Source organism: Nilaparvata lugens, chromosome 7 (genome assembly GCF_014356525.2).
Source record: "Nilaparvata lugens isolate BPH chromosome 7, ASM1435652v1, whole genome shotgun sequence".
Taxonomy (NCBI): Eukaryota; Metazoa; Arthropoda; class Insecta; order Hemiptera; family Delphacidae; genus Nilaparvata; species Nilaparvata lugens.
This window is the reverse complement of record NC_052510.1, coordinates 20,497,325-20,519,456: the sequence shown is the minus strand read 5'-3', so window position 1 is coordinate 20,519,456 and position 22,132 is coordinate 20,497,325. Positions and strand designations below refer to the sequence as shown.

At 33.6% G+C, this 22,132-nt stretch overlaps 1 protein-coding gene across 2 annotated transcripts in view; it reads right to left on the bottom strand.

Annotated features, from left to right (window-relative positions):
• Positions 1–4,739: 4,739 nt before the first annotated feature.
• LOC111056915 (U7 snRNA-associated Sm-like protein LSm11) overlaps positions 4,740–22,132 on the bottom strand; it is a 43,942-nt gene continuing 26,549 nt past the window's right edge. For both annotated transcript variants that reach the window (XM_022344323.2, XM_039432317.1), the window contains 2 exons: positions 19,067–19,211; positions 4,740–5,691 (listed from right to left, as the gene is read on the bottom strand). In XM_022344323.2, coding sequence (XP_022200015.2) covers positions 5,522–5,691; positions 19,067–19,211 — 315 coding nt within the window. In that variant the 3' untranslated portion in view covers positions 4,740–5,521. The remainder of the gene's footprint in view (positions 5,692–19,066; positions 19,212–22,132) is intronic.

Sequence of the window (22,132 nt, the reverse complement as noted above, 5' to 3'; positions counted from 1 at the left end):
TTTTTATTTATATTAAAAGTAGCCCTAAAGAAAAAAGACAATCAAATTGCGTATTCTCATATTTTCTTATCCATAATTTATTATAGTAAATATAATATACTGATGCCTACAAATATTTTTGACTGATGGTTTTGACTAGAAGTGCATTCACGGTGTTTTTCCTAAACTATTGAGGTCTCCTACTGAATTTTTTGAATTAATTTCCCCAATTTCGCCATGAATGAAATGTGTCATTCGACCATGAACGGGAAACTCAGATGAGTGTGTGTGAGTACGAGTATGCCATAATATAGTAGTTGTGACACACACACACACAAGAAGTTGCCGTTTTTTTGAGTTGCGTGTTGGGCAACTAGAACTGCACCGTCCTACCACATTATTTGAATGAAACGATTGCGGAGGAAGCGAGAGCGATTGCAAGAGAGAGCAGTTAAGGCTAAGGTTGCAGCAAGAGTGTATGCTGACTGTGTGTTAGTAGGCCTAGGTCTGTAAATGGTGCCAAGGTGGAAGGTAGAGGGCCAAGCTCAACAGCTTTTGACTTCCGCGAGTTGCACCGTGAGTTGGGCTGCCAGCTGCCCTGGCCTTAGTCAAGGTTAACTCTCTGCTCTGCAGCTAAACACCGGCTTCATTCACATTCCGAAGATTGTCTCAGCACCGAAATCCGTATTGTCTATCCGTTCATGGATTGAAATACTGTACTATATGAAACAGATCGTAAATTATGAAATTTTAAGGTGCGTACAGACTTATGCCGCATTAACACGCGCATTTCGCTTTCCATCAGCTGATACTATGATTGTCAAGTATAACTGTATCTTACTGTTTCTGTACAAATACAGATATAATAAGCTGAGCATCAGTTGATGAATGCGCGTGTTCGTGGCGCATAAGTCTGTACTCACCTATAAAATATTTACAGTCAATGTTGTATTTAATGATATTACCCTTTCATTCATAGATTCGAATTCTTTTCATAACCTTTTAGAAATAGGACTATCTGATAATTTTTGAATAATTTTAAATCATGTAATTGTACAAGGTGCGCTAGAGAAACTTACTTATTTGAAAGGTCAATACAAACAAAAGTACTTTAGATATTGTTTCAATCTTTTTTTATGTTAGAATACAATATCTAAATTTTTTTCCATACAGTCTTGAAAATTACATCAGACCAATGGCGACCCCCATTGCGCATACACTGATAAAGTCGATTTTTGAAATTTCGTTGCAGTATATCAATCGGTATTTTAGCAACGGCGTTGTGTATGTTGTTCTTAAGGTGTGCTATGGTCCATGGTCGATCGACATAAACCAAGGGATTTCAAATAACCCCATAAAAAATCGCATTGAGGAAACGCCTCAATGAGCCTTGTCAAATGACCGCGTTTTCAGGCAGGTTGTCAATCAGCATATCACATGCATTTTGACGGGCAACAAAATCGCGTTCAGTCAATTCTTGAACAACAGCCAATTTATAGGGATGAAGTTGAAGGTCTTCATGGAAAATTCATCGAACAGTGGAGTCAGAAATTGCCATAGCAGCTGCGTGTTTGCGAGTCGAACGCCGAGGAGAACGCAAAACGCACAACTGACTGCCTCACACTTTCGATATTTTCTGGAGTTCTGATGGTTCGTTGAAGTCCATTTCCGGGTTTAGCGACATTTCCACACTGCTGAAATGAGTTAACCCACAACAGAATCGAATTTTGGCCAGGAACGAGTCTGTGGGGAGGAATTTCAAATCGAGCGCGGAAGGTGATCGACCATTAGAAAAGAAGCTCTCAACTGCGAAGGCCCGCTGCTCTCTAAACCAGAGCATGATGGCTATTGAGCGAGGATAAATTTGAGAACTTCCTCCTCCATATGCGCCCCCTCCTGCCACTCTACACGACCAATTCAACGCACGGAATTTTTTCAAATAAGTAAGTTTCTCTGGCGCACCTTTACAAAAATATTTAAATTTCATTTGAATTCTCAGAATAACTGTTTATTGGTGTCGGGTGCTTGAATTTGCGCAGTTTTTTAGTTTCTGTTGTTGAGGTTTGTCATTACGGAAGTCTTGAGCTCAATCGTCCAATTGATACCATTTCAGAAGATTCCAACAGAATTGGAATTAAGTCATCAAATTAATTGATAAGAAGTTTTCATGCTTTTGGTGAGATTTTTAGATAAGAATCACAATGGATTTTGTATGTATATTGGTTATGACTCTCTTATTACTTGTCCTTCATGCTTACTATTTTGGCTTGTTAAGAAACTGTTGTAAGCTGGAACTCAAGCGTAAGTCTTGTAAATTTGTTTTTACTAGCATGTTCTTGTTGGAATATCCAAGCTGCCCATGCAAACGAGTGATCTTCATGGAGTACTACGTTTTTCACTACCTCTTATTATAATAATTACATATAATATCAATTTGTTGCTCCAAATATAATTTTTTATGACTCTGGAGCAACAACTATGCAGATAGAGTATAAAAGAATTATGAGATGAAGTGATTTAATGAATTTCCGCACCTCTGGAGCTCGTACAAGACGTACAGTATCATGTTAATTTGAGTACGATTTCTCAATCACTCCCACTATCAAAATACCCTTATGTGGAAATATTGAGCAGTTCTCATACTTTTTACCCACCTGTATTTTTAAAAAACACCTAGCAGCACAAGCAATATACATAAGAAAATAACACCACCCACAATACTTTAGATCTATTAAAAATATCGCTTTTGGCTTATGGTTCGAATAATCAATATCACTGTTTCATAAACCATCTCATGATCTTCCGCTAGCAGCTACCAGAGTATAGTAAGACTAGGCTAATTGTAACTATAATCTTCATGCATCATCATCAATGTGCAACCTGTTGGAGGGAACTTATAGAAGCCTCCCCTCTTTGATAACCCTTTCCACTTGTAACAATTAATGCTAAAAATCATCATCAGCAGCAGCAATGTACTTTCCCTGATAGCTGATAACAGAGAAAGAGAGAGAGAGAGAGAGAGAGAGAGAGAGAGAGAGAGAGAGAGAGAGAGAGAGAGAGAGAGAGAGAGAGAGAGAGAGAGAGAGAGAGAGAGTGGTGGTGGTGGTCTTGCGAGTGAAAGTGGAATTCGGCTTTCGCTGGTTGCTACTCAGTGCACTCGACAAGCAACAAACACTCCATGAATCGCACACTCCACTGACGCATCTCTCATCAACTTACATCTTCAGAATCAAGATAGTTCTGAAATACTTTCCAGTCTTTTTCACTAAAAAGTTTCCAGTGGTGTAGTCCCAGGAGAGATTCTATTCTAAATCTATTTAGAATTTTAGAACTAGAAAGACGTCCAAGCCCACACGTACCCACATGTACCAATTTGTCACGTTATTCTACCAAGTGGAACGACAGTAACACAAAAACAAAGAGGTCTTTGGAAAAAACCAGTTCGCCTTCAGTTTTCCAGTAATTCACCATTGTTGGTTTCAGTTTCCAAATAAGTCATCGAGCTTCATTAATGGATGAGTCGAGTCTCGCCTCTTATGTATGAACATTCAAATTATCCACATAGATGTTCTTCTATTATTGTATATTATTTATCTATACATTTTTTGCTTTTACTTTGTTATTTTTCTGCAATTTCCCAATATTGTATATTATATTTTATATATATTTTTTGCTGGTATCTGTTTTTCTATGTTATTTTTATGTAAAATTAGTGTTGTACCGTTGGAAGTTTAATAAATGAATGAAAAAAAAATTACCTTCAAGAGGAATAACTTATCGCCAGACGATAGACACACTGAAACCGATAAAGCGTTTGTGAAGTAAACCTTGCAAAACTTCAAATGGAAGACTTCAAGTTGCTGATGTGTTGCTACTGGACATACATTGACACTGATGACTTTTAAAATATTAGTGCCAGTTACTTTAAATAGTCCTTCAATCCTTTGAAAAATAATTCTCGAAATTGTACATCCTAATGTTACTGGCTCCACTTTTGAGTTGAAAAACTTTAAAGGAAAATCATCACAAAACATTGTCTTAAAACAGTGTGAGCTAGCAGAAGCTTACTAATAGAGACCTTGTGTCTTTCATCTGACAATAATCCTATACCAATAATCCTGTACTATTAAACGAGCAATTTCTGTTTATATGTTTATATTTCACCGGATCTCGAAAACGGCTCTAACGATTCTCACGAAATTCAGAACATAGTAGGTTTATAATATAAAAATTCGATTGCACTAGGTCTCATCCCTGGGAAAACTCGCTGAAGGACATTAAAAGGATAATTATTATTCATCCTTGGAAAAACAGCTGATGATAATTATTTCGTCGTCTCGTGATGATGGAAGTGCGTGAGCGAGTTCATGTGTGTGGGACTGTGTCAAAATAAATTATGACTCAGCTGTTGATCTTTTGTAATCATTCAATCAGGTACTTAGTGCCGTTTGCAAAAAAGCCGGGTTATTTTCAATCCTGATTAATTCCAGAAGTGGTCTTCTCTGATTTGGTTCACGTGAAATTAATCAGGATTAAAATTCAACCGGCTTTTGTGCAACCGGGCCTTTGTGAGGGAAATTTTTGCATTCCTCTGGGAATTAATCTCAATTTACTGTGATCAGATAGAACATTTCTATATGAACTATGAATGTTATTATAATTTCTTCAATCGTAATAAACTTTTAAGCTTTTGTACCGAGCGAAGCTCGGTCCCCGATATTTATGTTGATAAAAACATGCAAAAAACAATGTTAGCCATCTCAGTTCGATTTGGATTTAGTGAAGGTACTTTCAGGTAAATTAAACAATTTTAATCATGTGTAAATAAAAATACTTTTTCTAAATAAGATATAGAAGATTTATTCATAAGAAAATCGGTTCATGAAATCTATTATGAATGAGTGACGATTGATTGTAACAATTTCAACATTTCATCATGAATTTTATTCAACAAGAAACAATTTCAAATAGTTTTATATCTAACAAGAAGCAATTGAATTTGTAAGAAAAAAATTTCATAGAAAGTTCTATTATATTTGTAAAATATAAAATAAAAGTTAACTGATGTTTTTATTAATAGTTCATATGGCTTGGCATTCTTCCGTCAGCCGAAGTCAATGATAAATTATAATGATTATCTCTTGAGATAAAAATTAAATATACAAAATAGAAAATGAAGTAAAAAGTTGCCTTGATTTGCGTTTTATAACTGAACAGGTTGTCTTTGAAAAAATATCACACACATATTTTGAATGGCAAAATTTGAAAGTGATTTATATAAAAATGAAAAATAAATACATTTTATTCGTATTGATATTAATTCGATCGTAATGATGATAAGCTGTATCTTGCAGAATCATATAGTAATAGTAATATTATGATGGATTCACAGTCAGTCCATCATTTCAACAATTTCATTGAAACATTTCATCAATTTGTAAACATTATAATCACCGAAAAACCTTATTTTTATATACAGACTATTTTTAATTAAAATAAAATGAAAAAAGTACCTTTTTCAAAGACTATTATAACTTTGCAATCAAACAATGATGAGAACAATTTGCTCTCCTCGGACAAGCAGTTGGTCGATATGCCTCTCCAAGGTGACTCGTTTTTTCGTTGAATTGACATATGAAGCTCTGGGGACTTTGATTCCGAACATCTCACGTCTGAATGCAGCATCAGAAGGAGAGAGCTCCTTTCCTTCAACTAGAACACACAAATACAATTTTCAAATGTTATCTTCAATGTTTTTCATTTACTAGTATGCAATAACCCAAGATGAACATGTAGGATATACACATAACTCATAATAATGATAATAAATATTAGTCTCAAATGAAAAATGAACAGACTTAAAATGAAAAAGAAAATAATAGTCTCATATAGCTGTACATAATCTCTCATCATCATTCATCTCATCAATTAAGAATAAGCCTGATGTGAGTATCAGGATCATCCTAATTAAAAATGTTGATAATTTGTCTTTGCTTATTGAATAAGATACTATCATTTAGGATTAAATAAATGCCATACTGAATGGAAATCGAACCTATTGCCGGAGCAGGGAAGTGGCTTATCAACGTTGCAAGCTTTAACCAGTCACTAAAAGTTCGCGGAAATGATATAAATAATTATTAGCTTAATAATCTATTTTATTAAATGATCAATCAAATGTTCAATACCCTACTAAACATTAATTTTTCAAAATTATTTAATTTGATCAATGATGCATCTCTCTTTCCAACTTATTTTCAAATGTTTCATTCAACCAATCATCCTATATGATAGTTGAAAAATAATAGACTACCATAAAAATAATAATAAAAAATAATATAAAACTAAACAAAAATAATAGACTACCATAGTATCCTTTTAAAAACGTTTTTATACAAAATATCAAAATAAATATATCCATAGGCTACTCACACTTATATTCACTTTTTCTATATAGGGCTACTACTATTATTGAAATACTGTAAAATATAAATCATTCAAAAATAATTTATCAATATTTAAAGGGTACTGGATGATTTTTATTTTATTTCACTCATACATCATGAATAATTCCTCCATGAACTCAAAAATAAATTTATTTTTCGTCCAATACGATACTTGCATTATCTAAATGTGAGGCTTGAATGTGAGGAGAGGGGATGTGATGTTGAGAGATAAATATTGTAGATAGATAATTTAGATAGTCTAATTTCAATTTTATATTATGTGCTAATACTTCAGATCTCTCAGAATATTATGTAACTCCACTCCAAATATTCATTTTCCTTGTGAAAACAATAACGATACGTGTGAAATCGAATCTGAAGTAAACTGGTCACCCAAAAAAAACCTGGCCTCAACTAAGTATCAATTTCTGAGCAAAAAGTACGAATTTTCAGTGCAATGTAGGTCAGTATCACACATATGACCCCGTTTCGGAGGCGCAGTTGTGTGTGTGCGTATGTGTTGTCAGCAACGACAATGCCAGTATAGCATATAGTACGATCATGTAAGATTTGTATGTATATGTATAGGGCTATAAAAGACTGGAGAGGAGAGGGAATAGCAACCTGTCATTTAGCAACAGCCCCACTTAATAATCCACTCATATGTCTGTCATAGCCTACTGCCGACACCTTGAATTCAAGTCTAGTAATTGAGCCTTGGCTTTTATCGCATTGTGGGCTTCATTAGGTTACTTAATTTACTTTCATTATACTTTACTTCAAACTAAAAAGTTATTCTAATACAATGTCAAGTATGATGACGGCTGTTTAGTTTATTTTCAATAGCTATCCCATTTTTTATTGAGTTTAGATAAACGTTTAGAATTTTTAAAGGAAAATCATTTGTTATGTGTTACTAGAATGTCTTCTCAAATAACCAAGACATTTCAACATTTTGATTGTCAATCTTACTTCAAGCAACTCATTTGTAGATCTTTGATATGTTTCATTTTCCGAACTTATGCTCATCAAATCAAATCAAGTAATAGAGAATTTATGATAGTAGCTTCTACTGAACATGTACATAATTTTAACACTAATCACAGTTCCTGTACTCTAATAAACTTTGGGGTCTCAACAAACATTCAATTTTACAAATAATAGATGTTTCTGCATCACTTTACTTCAAATGAATGTATAATAGGTGACATCAATAAACAAATATGTAGTAACAAAAAAATGAATGAATGAGAATTATACATTTTTCCAATATAAATCTAATAATAGGTTAAATTGTGAGAATGGAAAATATTAATTTCTGTTAAACATTAATATTGATTGTTAGGGAGAAACACACAAGGCTTTTTACAGACGAGTCGGCACGGCTTGGCAGGACAGAAAGCTCTCCGATTGGCTGATTCTCGATACGCTAACCGCCCAACCCAATCAGCGAATCGAAGAGCTTTCAGTCCGGTCGAGCCGAATAGTCTGAAAAAAACGCCTCGTGTGTTAAAGCCATTTTAAACCTCTATTATTGAACTATTGACATTAAAGAAAACCTCTAATAATGATAATAATGATAACATCTCAACCTGAACTCCAATTTTATTTCCGTCCAATTTTTCATTCTATCTTTCTTGATTTATTCCAAAATCGAGAAACAGATTTAGACACATAAGACAGATCGCGACAAGTAAACAAGCAGACCTTCACTATCTAACCCTGAAAATAAGAGTTGAGGCGTAATTACAAGTTTAATTTGAAGAACGCATTTTCGCACAACGCACATCTCATCTCACAACCTAACTTAAATTTGTCAAGACATATTTCCAATGCGAAACAGTTTGTATAATAGCATGTTGCAGCTTAAGCAGTACAGCTTTTTATCACCTTCAGGAAGCTGATTAGTTATGCAGTTTGTGGCTGGGATTTGCAGTAAAACAAGTAGACCCTTAGTTGAGGTTTGTCTTGTGACATTTGACATTTGTCTTGTCTTGTGACGAATTTGAAGAGAAAATGAAAAAAATCATGGATCTGGTAATTGGCATTTTCAAACTAACAAATAATTAGAGGATTGTCCTCAGAAGAAAATGAATTCATTGATATGTAGGCCTAGGCCTATAATATAATTAACCGGAATATAATTAATTATAGATACCGGAAATATGAATTGGATGCAATGTAATGTCTTCATGAAGGGTCGGAAAAACCTATTAGAATTCCATAGCTTGCGTAGGCTTCTCATCTATTCAAATGTTCGATGAAATATTTCCAATCGATGAGGAAGAACGAATTGCCTATTAGAGTAAAAATGACGTTTCAAATTCTAAAATTTTAGACGCATGAAATGAGATTATTAGGAATTGAAATCCAATTTCAATATTTTAGTAATTGGAGTTGATTGACTTCATCTATAAATGAAAATTTATCAAGAATTATTAAAAGTTTATTGATGTGAGAATCTCTCTAATTGGATTCCAGCTTTGAAAATATTCTGAAAATAACGAATACAGCAATCTACAAATGTGATTGTCCTCATCTGTAACTGAGAATTTATTTTAAAATCGGAATAGTTATTGATGTGAACGACTTCTTAAATTTTCCGGTTTGAAAATATTGTGAAAATGACGAAAACAATAGACTTCAAAGGTAATCGTCCTCATCTGTAGCGAAGAATTTATTTGAAATTACTGATTGGGGTAAACGACTCCTTGATGCTCTTCAAGTGTACGGTTTGAAAATATTTTGACAATGACGAATACAGAAGATTTCAAAGGTAATAATAATAATTGTCCTCATCTGTAACTGAGAATTTATTTGAAATTACTGATAGATGTAAACGACTGCTTAATGCTCTTGAAAATATTTTAAGAATGACGAATATAGTCTTCGGAGGTTATTGTCCTCATCTACAGAGCCGAGGAGATTAGAATAGTTTGCAGTGATCCGAGGCTCATTACCTGTAAACATCAACATAGAGGGAACGTCTGGTGTTGTTATAAAATGATTCGGGGTCATTAACATGGCCGAACGTCTTAATTCGTCGAATATTGGGCGATTCGTGACTGTATGCTGACCAACCAATCGAAGTTCGGATAAGGCACGTTCCAGAGACAATCTAGAGAATATTGTTCTCTGAAAGGCTGTTGCCCCACAATGTCATTGATCCCATTGTCAATGCTATTGAACTTCCATTGTAAACTAACAGATAAATCCAATATCGAGAAGTGTCGAATTGTATCGATGGAAACTAATTGTTATTCAAGTATTAATTTTCAATGGAAGCGGTCATCACCTATCTGAGGTGACTGATTAAAATTGAGTCTCTGATTTTGTGGAATTTCTGAATTTTATTAGACTCAGTGATATCTCTATACTCTGGGGTAGAAGTTCTGATTGAATTTATGTTTGATTTTGTGGAATATGAGGATCTTTATTACTCTATTCTGTATCACTAAACACTAATAGCCTCTAACTATACTCTGGAGTAGAAGTCATCATCTTTCTGTTCTGATTGAATTTATGTTTGATTTTGTGGAACATAATAATTTTTATCACTCTATTCTATAATATCACTAACGACTAATAGTCACTATAGTGAGGTCCACGTTATAATGGCAGTGGATAAAGATAGAAGAATAGCGATGCCGATTCTCTGCATTAATTAATTATATTTCTACACTGTCAAAAACATAATTGGCATCGTTGTGGACCTAGAAAAGGATAGTACCACCGGCTATGTCGAATGATAGACAATGATAGCAAACCAAAGTTGATGAAATACTGTCATTAAAACGTGGACCTCACTATAGAGAAGCTTAAAATGGGAGGCTTGTTTCCAGAATAGGTCATTGCTTTCAGAATGGCCCTATTTATCAATTATGATTCCTTGAAAGACGGATACTGATAACCATACACTGATGAATGGAATACATGCAACAAGTGGCTATTTTAAGTAAAATCCTCAATGAGATGAGATGAATATTGATGGGCGTGTTATTTAAATAATGATAGTTTCAAAATCGTCTAGATTCCACAATTATTTACAAATACTTTTATATGAGATGAGAATTCAGAAATGTGAACTTTGATAACATTTGCAGACAGGTTAAAGTGCGACCTGCAGTCAAGCCATATTATACAAGCGGTAATATTTTATTGATTGATGATAAATGAATATGCCGTAATAAATTCATTCCTGGTCATATTATCTTGCAGAATCTTTATTGAGGTTTCCGTTAGGAATTTATTTCAGAATTTATCTCACACAATCTTGAATAATTTAGAATCAGATGAATTAGCATTTATAGATTTATTAATTTCTTATTGCAACGTCTTGGAGAGTTTATGTTGATTTATATAAAATTCCGTTACAAAAATAGATGTGATCTAAGGATTTGTTGGGAGTTGGGAGATTGGATCTATCTGTGATTACCAATTCTTGAAGTTCAATTCATGCATTCAGCTGACAAAGGTGATAGGTTTATGACAATCGTACTGTAATTGAAATGTGTCTGCTCCATTAGAAAGTGATTGAATACATTGATTTTCAGCTAAACTTGAAAGAATAAATAAGATTTTGGTAGTTATGATGAACGGAATGATAACTATAGATTTTATGACTAATAAGGATATGTATGCCAACATTTTAAATTTAAATCCATACAGATGGAGATAATTGGAAGTTGCATTTGTTCAAATGCTAATTAATGAAAAATTATTATTAAACGAAAATTTGTAGTAGCAGAAGTCTTCGGGTTGATTTACAGCATTTATTTGGGATTTTCGTTCAATAATAATTGAATTCATACACTTTCAACTCACATAAAATTGTTTACATTAAGAATTTTTTCATTGGTGATAATAATATTAGTGACCTGCAAAAAATGTAGACTCTAATTTCTTACGAGAAAACAACAAACATCCAGAACATTGAACCTTGTTCTTAAAAAATTTTTTTCGAATACAACTAATTTTATACTATCTATTGAATTAAAAATAGTAAACAATATCGAATTATTTCAGGAAACTCCCAAATTTTATCGGATTAAAAATCCGTTGGTAAATAAATCATATCGGAAGAGCATTATCATAATAGCGGTTTGATTTTTTCCTAATAATACAAATGTCATAGTATTATTAATTTGTTTGCGATTTAATAAATCATCTCAAACCTTGATAATTATTATTGTCTGCAAACACTCGGAACAGGCAAAACATATATTATATCTATAAATACAGAACAGACCAAATGTAGGCTATAGTTCATCAGTAAGCATAGTAAACATATCTATTGATAGTTGTGGCTAGTCATGAGGTGACGGGTGAGAAAGGGGTTGTGGATAGAAGGGGGGGGGGTGAAGGTCACCCTTGTTTCCAGCACCCAGGGTCAACGCGGAAGGTCCAGATGCCGAGGTCACCCCCCACCCCTCACCCGACTCTTTGGAACCAATGGTAACTGATTCATCTACCCACACAGAACTGATCTAAAGTCGTTATCGCCTACGGGCATACAGTAGAAAGTTTGGTCCTCTCCCGACTAGGATAGTTTCTATACATAGTAAGTACATCATGCAGTAATAGGCCTATTCGCGATGATCTTACGATGATGGTTTTTGATAGATGGACTTTTAATAGGTGTCAGATTTAGGATTCAAGGCAGTTGAGACTTATAGGCAAAACATTTGATCAGTCTATGACGAAAGATGACATAGGATGATAGGATGAATAGATGGCATCATAATATATGTTTCAGGCGTATGATTCAAGGTAATACATCACCATTGCCAAGAAACGTATGTCAATACAAATCGATTTAGGATCTAATAGTTTTTAGATGTTTCTTGATTCAAGGTCCTCCATTGAAAAGGGACATTATAATTTATTATATGGTGTATTATTATTTTTTATAAGCGTTGTTGGTTCTAAGGTACGTGGTTGAGGAAACCTAGATATGCTTATGTATTATTGATGTACTCTGAACATTTTATTGCTGAAAATCAAATTCTGGATCTTGATCAATACATAAACATAGATCCCCGTACATAATTCCAAATATTATTATTATCAAATGAGGTAACTTATTGCAAGTAGGCTACACAAAACTCAATGAAACATAGAAAAATATGTATGTTTTTCCAGGAATAGAGGAAATTTTACGCGGTTGCTTGTTTTTCATTCATTCCTGAATACCATTCATTCATTCCCGGAGTACCATACTTGTCTGGTACTTCGTAATATTGTCAAACTAATTTATACAGAAAATTCGGAATAATAAATTTCCGAGAACAATATTTACAAGTGAAAGAATGAGAGGCTGATTATGTGATGACATCATTCGGTCTGTAATTGATGCCACAGTTAAGTGTTCTATTTGGGTTAAGGCCAGAAACAAACCCACATTTAGCGCTGTTCGCGCGATAGCACTGCAAGGAGGAGACACATAATCGACCATTTTTTCACTGTCGCGATAAACAGAATGCACACACTCAGGCAATAATAGCTGCGCTTATCAAATTAACGGCCGAATTACTATCAGTTCAAGATCATCCTTACAAACGGCGTTGTTTTTCCCTTATCTACTTCTCAATACCGATTAGTTCCACATAGTAAAATGTAGTAGTAGTAGTTCAATACTCAAGTGTACAGAGTATGAAAAAGTGAATGAACCAATTTTCAATGTAAGGCGTTTATTTTTTAATGAAATCAAAGCTACCTTACACTGTGCATGGATAGTACAGGAATTTAAGAGTTCATTTTTTATGAAGTGTGTGAAAACCTTTCCCTTCTGGTTTCCCAACTTCATATGAAAATTTAGAAAATAGAATAAATGTGCACACTCTAGACAAGTGTGATATGAAGTAAAAATAATACAATATATGAAGGAATGAAGAAACAAGCGTTATACCTTAATTTGTATTTCCAATTTTCATTGTAAAATTGAGTTTATGTTCAAACTCACTAATAATAGAAAACTAATGCAAATTATTAGTAAAAATTAATAAAAATAATACAATAAATAAAGGTATGAAAAACAGGCTTTAGGCCGAAATTTATGTTCCTATTTTTCACTGCAAAATTGAGGTTATGTTCAAACTTACCTAACAAATTAACATTCTTAACCCAAGTCAACTAAGTTTTGAAATGGTTGAAGTTTAACCTGAGATTATATTATGAGAAGCTACATAGAACGATTAACTAGATATAAGAATTCTCAATCAATCGAGATATGGATCGAATGAATTTGAAACATATTATTTGCATATTCATTACAGATAAAATCACAGTCGGATATTCCAGTATTACTTCTTCAATAACGAAATTTTACATCTGAATGCATGGATTCGCTGCTAATTTATACAATAGGAAGTTTTTTATGATAATATTATTGTCGATGGTACATCTGAATGATCGGTCATAAACCCAGGAAACAAGAGGCTTCCCATTTAACGGAAGCTTATTAGACAATCGAGTTTGAAATGTTTTATTCAAATATTGGCATGAATTTATTCTACAAGGCATGATTTGGAATCCTGAATACCGGTAATTTGAAAAGACCTTGCAGTTTAGAGAAAAACAGTTAAACGATGAAAGGCTTATCCTCACCTGTTAGAATAATTTTTTATCAAGGTCTTCTTCATTCAGGGACAAATTTAACTTATCTACTAGATTTTTAAACGGAAGAAAATCTCTTCCTCTTGAATCTAATTGATCAGGGAGGTCAACGCGATTTTCAGTTGTTTTCACGGCTCTTCATTCCATCCAATTGACTTTTTCAACAATTTATTATCGTAGACAAGTAGAAAACTGAGAAATTGCAGACTATTTAGCTTACTAACCTACGTGAAATTCTACTACTAACAATGGTAATTTTTACGAATGCGTTTATTTACAGTAGTGACCTATATTTCTAGATTCCGCGTTCCCCTACCGAAAACTGACAATTATTGTTCTATTGTGCGAAAATTGTTCTATCCTTCACAAGGAAAAACAGGTGACGCAAAATAGTTTGACAGAGAGGCACATCAATTATATTTGTCATCATTTTCTCATTTTAGCCTGATAATCGAATTCCTAATTATCGTAGTGAGTTTTTTAAAATATTTTTCAATTAAATTGTTACAATCTTTCCAAGTGATTGGTGTGATAGTAGGTGGAGGGTGGAGGTGGGACCTTCGAATTTTAGCTTTAATGTTTTGTTTCTTTCTTTATAGAAAGAATTTTATTTGAAACTATTATTCATTGATATGCTTATATTATTCATTTATTCATTTATTATGGAGAGAATGAAATAAATACCAAAATATCAATCATGATTTTGATTTTTAGTCTATTGTAGGTTTCCAAACTTAATCCATGATTTTTTCATCACCTGAAGGTCTAGATCTTCATTATCACAGAAAAACTTGAAACACTCCTTATTATGTGATTTTTTCCTTATTTATTCCCTTGTAACGTATATTGAGCAAATACAGTTCTACTTACTTTTGAAGGATTGGAACCTCTTCGATGCCAAAGCTTGATCGGAGATTCATTACATTTTCATTTTGTATTTTCTTCAAATATATCATCATTACATTCGAGGTTGAGTAGTAGAGAGGACTTAAAAGTCCTAACTCCACCTAATAAAGTTTTTTCCATAATTATTTTTCAAGAAAATTAAATGCATTATCTATATAAAGCATAGTATGCTTTATGTTAGTTTCTCTGTGTTTGACATTGTATTCCTTTGATATCAAGTTATCCCACTCTTTTTAATTCATTTTTTTCACATTCATCTTTTTCTCATCAAAAATTATTCTAAAAACAACAATTTGTTTTTTCCTAATATTTCTGATGTCTCATAGGAACATTGACATACCTATGCTATTGCAAGGGATAAGAATGATAGCGAGAGAACTCCTGTTAATAAGGGCATCAATATACAGTATTATTTTTCTTTCTAAAATTTCTTTCATTACCTAGTTTGGAACTCTTCCGTGAATGATCTACCAATCAACACCTTGCTCACGTTTTCCGAGTAAAATCCGTCGAATCAATTGATGACGCTATAATGTTTGGAATCTCTTATTAGCAGTAGGCTACACCCGGATACCGTCAGGCTATTAGGCCTAAGTAGTGATTTAGACTTAATTCATATTACAGTAGTCACCAGAACACTAGTTCCTCGAAACGCAGACGGTGATGTAACTCGGCAGGTGAGAGGCGCTTACTGGAAACATGAGAAAATGAGAGGTTTGAGAGGAGGAAGAAAGTAGAGGAGTACAGTTGGTTGGTTTCAAGAAATGGAGGAAATGCAGTTTTTAACAACCGTGCAAAAGAAGGGGTACTAATGCATGAAATGGTAAGAGTTGAGATTGCATTAAATCGTGAAACTTTTGTTCTTTTCACTTGCAGGTTTCTACTTCTCTTCTTTTTCTTAGTCTATTTTTTCTTCTTTTTCTTCTTCTTTCTTCCTTCTCTCCGAGTAGCTTGTTACTGTATCTAGTAGTTTGCTACAACTTGTTTGAAAATAAGAGTTGTAGTATGTAAATCACTTCACTTATATGGGCTACTTTATTCAAATTAACAAAAACAATATAAAACTTGTAGTTTTATATTGTTTTTATTAATATGTAAATACTGTAAAATGTCCTGTATACTGTCTTTATACACCTCTTTCTTTCTTTCTCTTCATTTTCCTTCTTTTCTCTCATGCTTCCTCCTTGTCTAAATACATCTTTTTGTATTTATTCTTCTTCTACCCGCATCTTATTCGTTCATCATCTTGTCTCCATCCCCTGCAACTGGTTGATTTTTACTTATTCATCCACAATTTTTTCTCTTTCTTCTTCCCTGTTTTTTGCTGTTGACTACTTCATCCTTTTTCTCCTTTCACTCTTATCTTGAACTCGACAAGCAACTTATTTCTCCCTCTTCTTCTCATTAACTCTATTCACACTGAGTATTTTACTTCTCTGTTACTTCATCCTTTTTCTCCTTTCACTCTTATCTTGTCCTCGACAAGCAACTTATTTCTCCCTCTTCTTCTCATTAACTCTATTCACACTGAGTATCTTACTTCTCTGTTTTTGCTGTTGTCTACTTTATTCTATTTCTCCTCTTCTTTAAATGTTCTCTAATTTTTTCACTCCTTCTTCCCAACATCTTCATGTCTTTCTTGTCTCTTATATTTTTCTCCCTATACCTGTTTCCAAATGAAATCCACTTCATCACAAAATCATACAATATGGTCCTGCTAAATGTGACTTAGTGTTACTACTAAGATAGTTGGTTTTTCAGATGCTCATTTTAAACAATTATAGGACTGAATTTCTTTTCTCAATTTATTTTCCACATTTTACAGGATATACAGAGCATGAAATTATCATAGTTACGGAAAAAATTACAAGATAACTAAAAATAACAATCATACCCTAAAGAGCATTACAAAAAATCATTATTATCGAAAATAACCCCGAAGGTTACAAAAACTGGAGGTAAAATGCATCAATTTATTGTTCAACTCTGAATACCTAGCTAGCTCAGATGGTTAGAGTTTAAGATGGACATTAACTTTTCCTCTCAATATTACCTAGTTCCAACACGAGCAAATGAAGTAGATTTACTGTATAACTGTCATAAATGAAGGAACTTGTTTTTGAATCATAAACATTTGTGAATGGTATCAACAAATTTACCCAATAATTATTTTCTGCTGGAGAAAATAACTATTTCCTTTTTCTTCTTGTTCTTCTCATGAATTATTATATTTTTTGTGTTATCCTGTTTTCGAGTGGTTTTTCTTTTCGCTTTCAATTCTTTCATTTTCCGAACTCTACCTCTTCCTTTTCATGTTATTATTTTCCATACTTCTACTTGTTCTTTTCCTAGCTTTTACCATCTCCTTCTCCTAACTCTACCAATTACTTCTTCCTTGTTTTCTATTTCTCTCTTCTTGCTGTAGCTCATCTCCTGTATCCTTCATTAACTGCTCCTTCTCCAACGTCCGTTTCTTGGTCTTGTGGTATCTTCTTCCTCCGCTGAGCATCGGCAAGGTCGGTTAACGAACCAGGAAGTGGCGACTAGATAAACCAGCAGGAACAAGGCAAGGCAACTGCATCAGAGCTGCACGGGATTAGGCTTCAAGGGAAAGTGCATTCAGTTCCAGTTGCATTGCTGCCCCCCCCCTCCACCCATCAGATGCAACAGTTGCATCACTGCAATCGCGAGAACCGAGCTCTGCTTTCACCTCAAGGCCTTCCTGTTATTCGGATTCTTCCTTCCTTCTTCCTCTCTCTTATTACTCACTCACTGCCTCTCACTCTTTCTTTTTCTCTCTCCTCTTCTGGACCGCAGCACCGTCATTTATTATTATTACTGAAAGCAGCCTCCGTTGGATTAGTTGTGCTAAGCGTAATAGATATTACGGTTTGGTTTGTGGGTAATTGAAGTGTTGGTGTAATATTATTAATTTTTTGTTATTTTGTGAAGAATTCTATGAGACTATCACTATCAATTTGAAACTTGTATTTCACACCTATTTCTTGCCGACACGACACGATACCTAGAATGTCCTCCGACTGTCTGATTGGGTGGGAGTACTTACAATCGGCCAATCGCAGGAGATTCTCGGTCGGTGTCATGTCGGCGAGATATCGGTGGGTGAGAAAAAGTCCACAATATTGGATAGTAAAAAAATAATGCAAAGAGTTTACAGGAAGGTTGAGGATCATGTTACAGTACAAAATCATCAGTAGTACATAATCAAAACCATCATCTGAATCATTCCAAAAGCAAAATACAAACCAATTTTCAGTTTAAATATGCCAGACTTGAGTGAGTTTCGAATGAAAATAAAATATACACTTGATTTCAGTTTCAGTAGCACGGTTTCATATTGAAAAACCACTAGACTGGATACATTGATACCATACCATGAACAATCTTAGGTTTTCTAAACAAAAGTATAGATTGGTTATAAAAGTATAGATACTTTCTCGATTAAAACATTCTATTCTAATCCTATTAGTGATGATATAATAGTATTATTATATTGAATTATCCAGATAATTGATCGAATAGTATTTTATTTCTGATACTGTATAATGCAATATGATGCTAATAAATTTTCTCGTTTTTTACAGGTGAGTGTGGTCTACTGTAGAGAATATAATACCATGGTGGAAACCAAGGTAAATAATAAAATCAATAGATTAATTTCCTGGTAATATTCAGTCCATATAAACTTAGATCGTTAATAAGTAGTAGGCTCTTAGTAGGTACTTGACAGATGAGCACTATTATAACATCTCCATATTATTCAGTAGATTACCAAATCACATACCTTATTCATAATTTAACAAAATTCATTGTGAAAAGACATCTAATATTTGATGTTTTCTAACTTGAAACGAATTCGTCAAATTATTCTTAACTCATAAGGGCAGTAGCTAAGTAACAATAATTTTCTTACAAAGCTGCCAAGCTGCTCTGTGTTGAGCACAATTACGAGTTAATTTCTAACAAACTGATACATACGATTATCAAATAGAACCAGAGGAGGAGGGATTCTTTCCTACTGTATCCTTATAATTTTTACTTCTTCTTGCAACTTCTATTTCTCTTTACTTGTACTGCTATCAGAAAATATGAGTACTGACCAGCAGGAGGAGCCTTGGCTTTGTTGGTTTTGGATGCGGCCCACACTTCATGCACATCTCTGAGAGCCACATTCCACTGCTTGTCGAAAGCCTCGACGAATCCTTCCAGGGTGCCTCGTACTCCATGGCCGGTCCTTGTCACAATCTGATGACATTTAGAGAAATTATGAAACTTTCACAACATGATTACGTTAAAAGTTGCAATTCTTATTAAATAAGACATTTTCTTGGAAGTGATATCATGCGATTTGTTGAAAGCTTCGAGAAATCAATGTGACATGGTCTCTATTACAAATAAGTATTTTTAAATCTTATCTTGTAGAATGATTTTTTTTATGAATTAGGATGGAATAAGTATTCAAAGACTTGAATGAGATTCTGAGAAATTGAAAGCCGTATTTAAAAGCTGTAAAAAATCAGTACTTTAGTACTTCATTAAAAAAAAACTTTAATTTAATCGAATAAAATAGTTAGAGTTTGTTAGGCAACAAAGTAGTTTTCAGCGAAGTTTCTATCTTGAGTTTTGATTTATCTATCTGCATTGTACTGGTCTTGATTATATTATGAAGAGCTGTATTAATTCTAAAATCATGTTAAATATAATAAGAAATGTTTGAACTCGTGGCTAGAGCACAAGATTTCTTTTTCTAGCCACGCCAATTATTTAACAAAAAATTACTTATTTATTCTCTTGTAACACTGTTGTTAATTGGTGAATAAATTTGATTTGATTGATTGAGTATCGTTCTCAAATACTGTCCTGAGTTTACACGAACTAATTGAATAGTAATCATTAAATTTTCAACACAAATTCTAATAATGATGAATGTGATTGAATAAACATAATATAAACATACTGTATTTCTTAGGATAATATGATGTATCTGTGATATCAACGTACTTATAAAATAATTTCTTGGGCTCAGTGGAAATCGTTATGAAATTGTATTATGATGATGAAAGAATATTCTCTCTTAAAAAATCATTAAAGTCATACGTCTGTACGTCGGTGAAAGTGGGAGCATTGCTTGGATTAAGTTTTCATTTATTCAATAATTAATTTAACAATTTCATGATGATCTGTTCCACCCTAACAAATTTGATCAACAGATTCCCTCAATTTTGCTTACACTCTAAACAAAATACGGCAGTTTTTTTCCAAGTGGACGTTCTCCATATAACGATAGCGTGCTCAAAAAAGTCCATTCGACAAATCAACCTGAGTCAACCGACAGGCTACAACCTCTCATCTATAATTATTTATTATTTCTCCCATAATCATTCATCGACTCTCAAAAACTCGTGGAAGATTGCAGCCGTATGACTTTCACTGTGGCGGGTCTGTGATTCGCGGTTCTGTCCATAACGACAACTGCAAGCAACCAGTTTGTCAAATTTCAAACCAATCATTGGACGGCACCCGGCTTTTACATAATAACTTCCTTATGTCCGACGATAAACCGGAAGAAAATGTTCAAATCTAGTAATTGATAGTGGATTTAAGTTTTTCGAGTTTGTCCACTTATTTAGTAAATTTGTAGCTAAAAACGTACGTGGTCTTATAACTATCCTTTTTTACAAAGTGGATTCATACAGTTATAGGTGTTTTACTCTATTTTTATCATATTAGGTAGAAATCTTGTCCGAATGATTTAAAAAGATATTCAGTTTGATACAAGTATCTGAAGTGTACTGGAATAAATAGAACTTTTGTATTGAAACAGCTTAATAAATTACACTTTTCTCAACTATTCCAAACTGTTTCTTCAACTGTGTGTTCGAAGAGCAAATAATTTTTATGCTGTTCTTGTACACAAGATTCATTAATTCTAGTATTATATCTATAATTTATTTAATTCTGAACTCACTAACTGATTGACTCATTCAGTGTAATTTGATTACTATTTCTGAAAAACTACTGTATGGATACTAACAAAACTTGGAATAAACCTTCCTTATAGCTCCTAGGAATTCACTCAGAAACTGTATCAATAATGTTCATGAATTCAACAATGTTCATAAATAGCATCATAGAAAAATGTCATGTTTTCAAACTTCTCATCTACTTGGATAGGATAATTCAAAACTTTTCATCACTTCATCCAATCCACTTTTTCATCAACTCGTTTCAGAAGATAAAGAAGATATTGAATGAGAATAGAAGGATTCAATATTGTTAGGATAGAATGCGAAAGGAAAATCATATTCTCTTGTTATATTCTACTGATAACGTAAGAGTTATTCCTAAACGTATACCAAAGATCAGAAAATATTAGATTGGATAATAAAAAATATCAATATCACCCGCCATTGTGTATGATATCGCTTCCGCCATTTTGTGAATTCAACTGATAGGCTCAACTCACACTACCTCTAATCAAATCGTACGACTCTCTCGACCTTACGACTTTTTTGCTCATTCTCACTACTTCAGTTCCATGCTACTCTATTGTCTAACCGTACTTTATTGAAAATATAAGATCTAATTTATCACTACTTAGCATGTAACAAATTTTATGATAATTATTATGAATATATTGTCGTATCTAATTCTTATTATTGTCTCATCTAAAATGATAAAACATCACTTTCATAAAACATAACCTCACTCTCATTAAAAATGCACGGTACTATGCAACACAAGTCGAGGCTCGACCAACATGTCGAGTCGACGCTCGACTGAGTCTCACAGTCGTGAGGTCGCGGAGACTAGAGTCGACTGGTCCGAGTGTCACCATTTGAAAACACATGCTGCATCGAGAAGAGACTGGAGTCGCAGTCTCTTCTCGACTTGAGTCGCGTAAGTGTGAGTTGAGCCATAATGTCAGCCAATCAGGTAGCCTGAGCTTCGACCAATCACAGATTAGTAACCGCTTTTTGTTGGATCTGTTTCTTCACATCACTTTAAACTAGTAGTTCTGTGAACAGTAGACCTCACACAGTATTCTTATCTACAAGTACCTGATTGAAACTATAGATCTTAGGAAATACAGTAATAGACTGGCTTCTCCACACGTCTGTGTAATCACTTGTCAGCTGATTTATGATGAATATCATATCGCCGTA